At 51.0% G+C, this 10,878-nt stretch overlaps 1 protein-coding gene across 1 annotated transcript; it reads left to right on the top strand.

Annotated features, from left to right (window-relative positions):
- The first annotated feature begins 2,131 nt into the window (after nt 1-2,131).
- LOC144129900 (uncharacterized) lies at nt 2,132-8,284 on the top strand. The gene is made up of 2 exons (XM_077663959.1): nt 2,132-3,296; nt 6,681-8,284. The coding sequence occupies exons 1-2, from the start codon at nt 2,132-2,134 to the stop codon at nt 8,282-8,284; spliced, it is 2,769 nt and encodes a 922-aa protein (XP_077520085.1).
- The last annotated feature ends 2,594 nt before the right edge of the window (nt 8,285-10,878 follow it).

Below are 10,878 nucleotides of genomic sequence, written 5' to 3'. Positions count from 1 at the left end.
TCCTTCGAGGCTTTCGAATCGAAGAGGGATTTGTGCATTCTGCGGAGGTAGTGGAGGTGGCAGAAGAAGCGCTGGCGGCAGCCATGTTGAATGTGTTCGCTTGGTTCGGATAGCGCGAGCCCAGAAGGCTTTGCGCGAACCCAGAAGGCTTTGCGCGAGGCCTGCTCACCACGCCGCTCCGGGCTCCGCTTAGCTCGCGCGGGAGCGGGGCCGAGTAACCGTTCCGCTCGCCCGCTCGCACGCCTGAGCGTTTTGCTCATGCGCAGTAGCGCTACCGCTAGCTCGCTGAGCGGAGCGGGCGCACAAACCCGCTGAGCTAAAAATCTATTAAATGCGGCCGGTACCGCAGCGGTGGCCTAGTGGTCTGAGCATCCGCCTCGCATGCGGGAGGTGCGGGGTTTTATCTCCGGTGCAGCCGTGTAACCACTGGTGACACAATGGGTACAAGCTTTCCCCTGGTCTGGTGGTCGGCTTTTGGGCGAAATGCTTGGGAAATGGGTCTTTGGCCCCATTTGCTCCCCTTGCACCATTGCGCTCTTTGGCCACAGATGTCCCTGCGCCATAAAAATCCATCATCATCATCATCATCAACACATGTGGCTGGTACCAGAGTGTAGCTACTACCATCCGTACCTACACTCCTTCTGTCCTTCTAGACATCTAGTTTTCTGTCCTTCTAACCATCTGTACGCCGCCCTACTATGCGCCATACCTTCCCAGCAATGCATTTAATGCTTATGTATACTATCGACGACGCGATAGAGAATACATTTTGAAGCATACTTATGCACGCCACAGCAAGTTCCGAACGCACTGCTCAAGTGTTAAAAAAGCTGTGCAAAAAACAGCCTAGCATAGCTTGGCGTTACAGGAATGCTACCGGGAGCATGAGCCTAATGGTGTGAAGTTACGCTGCTCTTTACAGGCGCATACGTCACAGCTAGCGCATTGAGGTTGAGAAATAACGTGGAAACGCCTGTGCAGTACAACTCACCCGACGGGTAAACAGGCAGTCAACTAAAAAAAACCGTTATTGAAAGAGCTCGTTGGAGGTATGATGTACTTGCTTTCGGTGGGTGATCCAACGGGCAACCGGCACCTGCGAATCACTTTTGCATTTACCGGCGGTGGCACTGCCGTGAAATGTTTCTTTGTATCGCATTTTATTTTTTTTCCATCGAATGGGCTGTTTCAGTCATGATTATGTTAGCCTGATCATCAAATTTCCTATGTCTTCTCTGGCCACTCGTTGCGAATTTGACTTTTGTCGCCCTGAGCATGTTTGTGCAACTACTTCATAATTTTAATTTTTTTTTGTAATAACCTGATGCAGTTTTTGGGTAGGTTCTAACAGCAGCACTTAAAGTTTTCACCTATGCGAACCGATTATTTTAGTAAAGTGGCGCACTTGCCATTGAATACATGCGACGTCATTGTCATTAACTTATGTACTGTTGCTCTTTGTCCAGTGATCATCTTCCCGTTTTTAGAAAACCGCATTTTCCTCGTCGACGAAAAAAACAAAACTTGTCATCTCTCGCCGTTTTACGTGCTTGGAGCAGTGTTAGAACAAACGACGAGACGTGAGTCAGAAGTTTCCCGACAGGAAAATGGCGCATAGCCGCAATTCATCTTCCCCTCCCCGCGGTCTCGAGGGTAAGCGGTATGATCTGCCACCTGGAAACCTTTCGCGATTATGAAGTCTTAAAGCCTTAGAATCGCCGCTGATACCTCTTCCAGTCGTCGCATTTGAAGCACCGCACAATCCCATTAAGGCCATTGGAGACGAGTCAGTTATACTCACTATGACGCAGATTATCTCGTTGAAAGCAACGGTGGGGGGGGGGGGGGGGGGGGCAGTACGTCATAGCCCGAGCACTTCTTGGCTGCCGCATTGCTTGTACTTGTTGCCACTAGAGAGCGGCACGTGTGGTAGCATCATCAACGTCATCGTAATCTTACGTCTTAATGTACGTGCAAGCCGTCACAACCTGACAATATTACCGGAGTTTCCACTGTTAAGTAAAACGAATTGGACCTTCTGAACTCTGGTATTTCCGGTGTCATATAGGCACCATTCCACGTTACAAAAAAGATCGTGCCACTGTGGAAACAACAACGGTAGAGTAAAATGCCGGCGGACATTCATGCCATCATCTCGTCCATGATCAAGCCACGCGTGAGCGTGCTTCGAGTTCGAAACGACGAAGACGAATTCAGACTCACGAGCGAGCACTGGAACGTGCTTTCGTGTTCCAAAGCTGAGGTCGTTGCTCAAGCTTTCTCCGTTCCGCTGTGGGCTGCGGTCATCCCAGTTAATCTAACCTGTCATACCCTTGGGCGAAACGGCATGGCTTCCACCGGCAGCCCCAAGAAGCAGCGGGCCCCGCTGAACGCCAAGAAGAGCCCACCAGGCACGCCGAAATCTTCACGCGTGACTCTGGAGAAGCGTCCCTCGAACCTCCTGCCTTCGACCTCGTCCTTGAGCTCCGAGCGCAGCGCAGCAGTGGTCCGGCCCGCCTCCAGCCCAAGGGCCGGAACTCCGCATCACGAAAATGTGCACTGGCCGTCTTCCGGGAAGGGAGCCGACCGCGAGCGATCCCCTGGCGGCACCTGCGAAGAAGACTCCCTGGACGCGGCGAGGTCTCAGGTCGCCGCTTCCAGCGCTTGCCTCGAGGAACTCGGAGGAGACCTTGGCGTTGTTGCCAGGTCTACGTTCGGCGTCCTCACGGAAGCCAGCGATTCGAACGCTCGCGACCACGAACTCGCGTCACCATCGGCCGACCGCCTGCACCGCCGCGTCTCCTTCGGAGCGGTCACCGTCTCGGGGCACAGAAGCCCGGTCTCACCGGGTGCGACGATGATGCTCGACTCTCTTCTGTCCGCCGCGAAGCGACGAGCCAGCTGGGAGATGGCGGGCACTAGTGCAGTCACCGCCGCCAGCGGCTCCGACGACGCGGTGCAGTTCAAGTCGACTCCAAGACAGCCCTCGGCCAGGAACAGGGCGGACGCCATGTACGACGAGTTCGACACCTCCACCGGGGTAGACGCCGAGGCGGACACGGAAGCGGCCGATCACGACGACTCGGCTTCTCACGAGGACCGTGCACGCCGTCGGCGCTCCTCCGCGGCTTCGGGCACCTCTGCACTGAGCCTCGATATCGACGCCCCCGTGTTCCCTGGCCGAGTGAAGCCGCCACTGCCGAGTCCTGCTACGCCACAGTCGATAGAGGAGCCCGAGCCTGTGAAGGAGGACGACGTGAGGAAGACGGACGCCTCCAAGGACAAGACCGAAGGTTTGTCAGCGGATGTCGGCAAAATTGAAGCGCGAAAGCCGGTCCTAGCTCCGACGGAGGCGAGAGGTAGCCCGAACGCAGCTGCATCGGCAGGGAAATTCGGGCAGCCTCGAGAGGCGTCGGCCGCCGGTAAGCCTCCTCCTAAAGGAGTGAAATGATGCCTTTAGGAATGGGCGGTTTGAGGCTGCATTATGAGCCACGATGTAGTGACGTTTGCGAATTTTGGTCATCCCTCTTAAGAGTCTCGGCGAAGTCGAAGAGACTTTCGCACTGGCGCGGCTTTCCGAAATCCCGCCCATGTATTGCTGCGTAATTCTTCGCACTGCTAAATTTATGGACAATAAACTAACCTAATTTGCACGTTGAAATGCTTTCACGTCTATATCATTCATTAGAAGGCCTTATTATTCCTTTCTGGTATTCAGCATTACAGGCCGGATGAACCGTCACCTTAGATCTGAGGAGCGGTTTTGTGATAGCTGTGGCTAGATTTTAGTTTATGGAAAGCATACAGTTTTTTAACGTAAGGTCTCCGTAGAGACCACGCAGCGTCCTTGTAAGTTCGACCGGTTGGTACAGTGCCAGAAGTATTGGCGCTTCTTGTCTAGCATTATGTTTTCGAATTCCCTGAAATAAAAAAGTAGATCGGAGTATGTTGTAAAACATTAATGAAGCCCGATACTTTTAAGGCGCGATAATTGAAGCACGATAATTGGGAATTTGTTCCGCGACAACACGAGGATTTTTGGACATCTAAATCTCACCCGTTCGACAAGCGCTTGCAGGGGCATTACGCCATTCTTTACATAGGTTAGACTGTATACATGGCAAGTCGAAACGATAGCTAAGCTTGTCACTTTGGAGGCCTCTAAGCACCTAGCAGCCGTAGCACATCGGCCCTACCTGGATGACTGGTGATGGGCCATACAGATAGCACACAGACGGGAAGTAGTTTGGCATAAATGGATCATGTGTCAAGAAGGGAACTATTTAAAAAACTGTAAAAAAGTAAAGTTTTCGCTCCCTCTTGTGGATTAACCATTGACAGCATGCCATTAATGCTAGTTGGACGTTTAATACAAGACTTCCGAAGGTGGCACGAGATGATAGCGATTGCTATTGTTTTTAAGTTTGGTTTAAATGCTCAGGCAGAACACGATGAAGGAGACGACCTCAGTCATTACTAGAGACTATATTCTAACAAGCATAAAAAACAGAGGTACAGAGAGCGAACGCCCATGCTTTTACTGGTACAGACTAGCATAAACTAAATTTGTAACGAATAATTATTTTTAGATATTTAGTTATATTCACTGGTTGCGCTGTAGGGTCGAGAAACATTGCTTCTTCAGCTGAACTCCTACGACGTCTACCTTCTTTGAAACCCTTGGCTGTGGTCACGTGGGATAGGAATAAAAGTTTCATTAAAGGTACACTGAGGAAAACTCCATCCAGTTCTTGATTTTAGTAAGAAATAACTTTCTGGCTTCTCGTAGGTATACTTAACTTTTGCCCAGAGCTCCACCATTAGGGTATGACGCGATAGATTAATGGGTTAATGCCCATATATGCAGAACTGGCCATTCTCTAGTATGTTAAGTAGATCTCTGGGAGTCCTCATACCACTCCTGGTGCATTGGTGCAGCGGTTAAGCGATGCGCCACTGCCCTGATAAGGCAGGGGCTGCCACTGGCGGGGCTTGTCCGACCAAGATTGTCCTTTGCAGGCAACCAATCATTGCTTTAACTACCGGTTTTCACGGTGCGCAGTTTGCTCACAATCTGGAGGACAGGTTGTGATGACGCCTTAAGTTTGTGACCTAGGTGCTCACCTACCTCCTGGGTTGCTTCTCTGGATATTTTTCATGGATTTTAACGCGATAGCGTCAAGGAGCTTGTGTCACAGAAAATGCGGCGTCACCGTCGGTGTTGGTGACCGGGGGAGCAAAAAGTCTATGAGAAATTCCCACAGAAGCAACACAGGAGGCCAGCGGGCTACTTTGGTCACGTGACCTTGTGGCGTCATTACAACCTGCCTGCCGGATTGCGAGCAAACTGCGCACCGTGGCAGGTGGCAGTTTAAATAATGATCGGTCGCTTGAAGTTGCCCGCTAAGAGCAACCTATAGGTTGCACAAGCGGCACGTAATGCCTGACCGCTGCACCACTGCACCAGGAGTGGTATAAGGACTCCCAGGGATCTACTTAACATAGAGAATGACCAGTTCTGCATATATGGCATTGACCCACTAAACATATCGAGCCACACCCTTCATATCATTATCATCATCTTAATCATCGTCATCATCATCATCATCAGCCTGACTACATCCATTGCAGGGCAAAAGCCTCTCCCACGTCTCTCCAATTAGCCCGGTCCTTTGCCAGATGTGCCCACCCTATGCCGGCGATCTCCCTAATCTTATCCGCCCACCTAACCTTCTGCTGCCTCCTGCTACGCTTGCCTTCTCTTGGAATCCACTCCGTTGCCCTTAAGGCGGAACCTAAGTGCCCCTGCATATCGTTTTGTCATTGTTACTTACAAAAGATCTGTTTTCGGTTTTAGTGGCATCGATGCCGTCAGAATTCAGTGGTTTATCAGTGCAGGCCAAATTCGCGTTGTTCTCAGTGTCATTTTACTATAAAACAATTCTCAGTATAAAACAATGGAAACAAGGAACTCTGTTGCGACAGAGCTGACAGTGTTAGTGCTACAGCGCATAAACTCGAGTAAAGGTGGTAAACGGAGCTGCTTGGAAGCACAGAAAGAATGAATGAATGAAAGCGATCATTAAGTACAAGGTTGAGAAAGGGAAATAAATGGATAGGCATGCACACTGCTATGTTTTACTCATTTTCGTGACGTTCTTTCACGCAGCAATTCGTTATGAGTCGTGATGAACCCATCACTCCAATAAGTTCTGTATATACGGGTGCCTTCTGATAACATATATTTTTTTGTTGAAATCTGCATTTCTATGACCTTTCCATGAAGACATGGGGTGTCGTAATTTGAACCGCGGTCTGGACGAGTCTGTTTGTGGGCTCCTTTTAGGTAGCGCAGCTCCCCTTCACGCCTTCGCTACTGCGCCCTCCTTAAAAATGATTGTTGCCACTCTTGTTTTTTTTTTACATAATAAGTTTACCGTTGCCAGTTCTGAATTCATGAAAAGCGATATTTGTTGTCTATAGACCCTTATATGCTCAAGATCGCACTATTTTTTGGCAGTAATTAGCAGGCATTCCTCTGGTAAACTTTTGACCTCTTTGCGATATTTTCTCCTAAATATCTGAGGATGCGCATTGGAATTCGCTGTAATATAAAGCAGGACCAAGTACATTTGGCACACTCTATGTTATTCTTACGTACTACTGTCTATCTCCAGCCTCCGCACCACAGGCGTGTCATCTGAGTCAAGGCGCCGACAAAAAATCTAGCGAGAAACTCTTCGACGAAGCAGCTGACAACACCGGCCCAGGTTCTCCCGAAGGCCCGCCATTCCGGTCGGAGCTGCTGACACCTCAGAGAAATGAGTCGCCGCTCGATTTCTTCAGCCCACCCAGACTAATAGGCTCCATAGGATCGGAGGAACTCGCGAGAGAGTCATTCAGCAGCCGTTTCACCCAGTCCCTGTCGACTGCCCTCCACGACATTGTCGTCTTCTCCACGTCCCGCCGGTTCTACATGTTGGCCATATTCTGCGCCGCGTCCCTCATCAACGGATTCCAGTGGATCGAGTACTCTATCATCGCGAACGTCATCCAGGACTACTACGGAGTCGAAGAGATCGAGGTGGCCTGGACGTCCCTCGTTTTTCACATCGGATGCGTGACGCTCGCGCTCCCGTCTTCCTGGATCCTGGAGAACATGGGCCTCCGCGTCACAGTGCTTCTCGGGGCTCTCGGGACTTCCATAGGGTCTTGCGTTAAGATATTCAGCGTCCATCCCGGGAGGTTCAGCTACGTGCTTCTGGGCCAGACGTTCCCAGCCTTCTCGCTAGCGTTCATCATCGGCGTTCCGTCCCGGCTTGCGTCGGCCTGGTTCAAGTACGAAGAGGTGTCCACCGCCTGCTCGTTGGGGGTTCTCGGCAACCAGATCGGCATCGCGCTGGGCTTCATCATCCCGCCCTACATCGTGGACCCGAACAACGTGCACGACACGCTCACCATGCTCTGCGTGGGCGTCGCTCTCGTGAGCTTCTCGTGCCTGTTCATCGTCATCGTGGCGTTCGAGGACAAGCCCGAACACCCGCCCAGCTTCTCGGAGATGTTGACCCGCTACGCCGAGACCAAGCCGAGCTTCTCGCAGGCGCTGCGGCAGCTGGTGTCCGACCGGGACTTCCGGCTGCTGGTCCTTTCGTACGGCATCAACACGGGCGCCTTCTACTCGGTCTCGACGCTCCTCAACCCCGTGATCGTGAGCTACTTCCCGGGCGAGGAGAGCTTCGCCGGGCTGCTCGGTCTCGTGCTCGTCCTATCCGGCCTGCTGGGCTCCTGGGCGGCTGGATGGTTCCTGGACAAGACCGGCCGGTACAAGGAGGTGTCCGTCGTCACGTACGCCTTCGCCACGCTGGGCCTGTTCGCATACACGTTCGTGCTGTCGCTGCGCTCTCACTTGCTCACGGCCGCCGTGTGCTTCTTCCTGGGCTTCTTCCTGGCCGGGTACATCCCCGTCGGCCTGCAGCTGGGCGCCGAGATCACGTACCCGCTGCCCGAAGGCACCTCCGCCAGCGTGCTCAACATGGCGGCCGAGACGTTCGGCTTCGTGCTCATCCTGTGCTCGTCCAGCATCCGGGGCGCGCTAGACGACAAGGTGTCCAACGCGGCGCTGTCTTTCCTGCTGCTCGCCGGCTGCACCTGCATCGCGCTGCTCCGAGCCACGCTCAAACGCAAGATGGCTACTATCAGAGAACAGCGCAGGCGCTCGGCAGCATCGGCCGGGCAACCCGGTCCGGGGCAGCGCGCACCGCAGCAGTCGCCCGTGACCTGACCGTCATTTGTCGGTGGCACCCCGTGAATGCCCATTAAGAATTATTTCCTTCGCTGTTTTTCTTGGTCTATATGCATTTACTTGTTCTTTTAAAAATCAAACACGCTTAATTCTCCGCGTCAATCCCGTTAATACTTTTACATTTTGACCTGAATGATGTATTTTCTGTGTTCCGTAGCAAAATATGAACATTCTTATAAGTGGCAAGACTCGGCTATATTCGAGCATTACTGACGGCTTATGTAAACATTGTGTCCTGTCTTGTATTTTGTCTTTTCGCACTCTTTCAATGCAATAGTCGCCCCTCTCTCTCTGTTAGTTTGACGGCCCTTTGTATTGCGTGCCTTGTGCGTATCGTGGTGTTCAAATGTAGCGAAACAGAGTCGGACATTCGAGTGAACTCTGCTCCGCGAGAAACCGTCGATTCCCCAAGTCTGTGGTTCAGTTTTGCCGCACAGGCTACTGTTTTGAAAGCTGTGTATTGTAAAACGCCGGCGTTGATGTGCAAGGCAAGGTTGATACGTTGTTCGAAAACCCTATCTTGCTCAAGCAGCAGCGTCATGCTTCGCACACCTTTTAATGAACAACCAATGTCATCGTAATGGTAGAGTACTTCATCCGTCTGACAAACTTTTTGTGCTGGGAAGGAGCTTGCAAGATTTTTGCTTAGCCAAATCCATTCTTATGCGGAAGCGATTTGTTTTTTAAATGCAGAAGCAATAGTAGGTTTGCGTTTGTGCGAGCTCCGACGCTGCGCGGCGCACAAAAATGGTGGCAAGAACAATCTAGGTGCCGCCGGTATTTCCTGGTACGCTTCTAAACAGCGTAGATTTTGAGCAATGTAGCGATGTAGAGAGCACTCGTGTACGTCTTTTTCTTCCTATGCCCTCGTTCTACGCGCTGTTTTCTTTCGGTATGCAGTACCATCTAGCCAGACACCCTGTTCTTGTGATTGCACATAACCCTTTCGGGTTCATAGCAAAACAAAATAAAATGACGCTTAGTCTCTAGGAAGCACTACCTCAGCATGTTTGTTAGAACTATTTCTTTCATTATTTTCTGTTTTAACAATTTCGTTTCTCTCTGTGGAGAATCGCGGGGTTTAACGATGGAGGATACTTTCCTTTGGGCAGGGTACAGTGTACGGAAGCTAAGGCTGTGTACAGAAAAAAAAAATAGCCAGACAACCGGAGAAATAAGGAGATCCATGGATAAATAAAAAAAAAACCAGCAAACTTGAGTTATTCCGAACCTTACCGAACAGTTCACCTCTCACCGAATAAAAAATTTGGCTGTGGCAGTATCGAATCTATAGTACAGAAGTGAAGTATGTGATCGCACATAATATATCGCCATGGTTCCGGTGGAAATGAGGTGCTAGCGCACAGGATAAAAACTGCACAGCACGATTACACTGCACTAGAAGAGGCAGTATAGGGCACTGGAGAGAGTGCTTATAGTGCTCTCAGTGGTTCGCCGCGTCAGTGGCGAACGAAGCGGCGTCGCTGCTGCCGCCTTCTTGTGAAAGTATTCCTACGCCTTTCTGAGTTTGTCTGCAAACAGAATTGGTGACTTGCGCGCTTGGAGCATACGACAACAAAATATATGTTTTAGGTTGCACAGTGCTTTACAGTCTACAGTGCTTTAGGAGATAAAAATTGGAGGACGCTTAAGATTCGTCTTTAAGAGCAGTACGCGACAGCGTGTTGCAGCGTTGCCAAAGAATCCACGGAACGTCTTCGTCTGTTCGGCGCGACGCCTTGCCCGGGCAATTTAAGGAAAGGAAACATATCATGGTGGACACCCGAACCGCACCGAAAGGCAAGGAAAATGAAAAATAAAATTGGTTTTAACGAAAGAAAATGACGCCTCTCTCACATATCTCGGTGGACACCCAAACCGCGCCGTAAGAGAAGGAAAAGCACCCAAGACAACACTGTATTCACTAGACGCGCCTTTGTTCATTCCAAACCCTCCAGTTGGCGTGGCGAAGTGGTTAGCTTGCTCGACTCGCCCTCCGGAGGCCCTGGCTCGATTCCCCGACTCGACCGATTTCCTACTAGGTTTTATTTATTAGCGCTTCTGGGATTTTTCGCTCACGGCCAACGCCGCCGACGCCGACGACAGCGGCTTTTCTGCGACAAGCGGCCCCTAACGCTGTAGCGTTAAAATGCGACCATCCGAACGCCGTGTTAATCCACCTGTTTCTGGTGGCGCTGCGATCGGACTGTCTTGAGCGGCTACTGGCGATACCGTTGGGTACACGCGGAGATCCCTCTCCGCTACACTATTTATTATAGTTCACTGCAGCGCGGTCCTGAACAAGCGCACTCAGACAAAAATGTCGTTGGCTACTGAGAGCCGCATAATGCAGTCATAAGTGCACTTACTGAAGCAAATGAAGGATGTCATGCGGCCGGGAATGTTACGGAAACGAAAGACTGGACAGAGCAGTGAACGATGAATGAAGGTGGCACTGCAGCAAGGCAAGCTGTAGGTTGTCCGGCAAGAAAGAAGCAGTCCATAGTTACATGTAGGACACAAACAAATAGGCAGCTTTTACGGTAGAGCCTCATTCATTGATCCTAGTTGTG

The sequence above is a fragment of the Amblyomma americanum genome, chromosome 4 (assembly GCF_052857255.1).
Source record: "Amblyomma americanum isolate KBUSLIRL-KWMA chromosome 4, ASM5285725v1, whole genome shotgun sequence".
Classification (NCBI taxonomy): domain Eukaryota; kingdom Metazoa; phylum Arthropoda; class Arachnida; order Ixodida; family Ixodidae; genus Amblyomma; species Amblyomma americanum.
The sequence above is the reverse complement of the archived record's forward strand: the minus strand, read 5'-3'. Positions and strand labels throughout refer to the sequence as shown.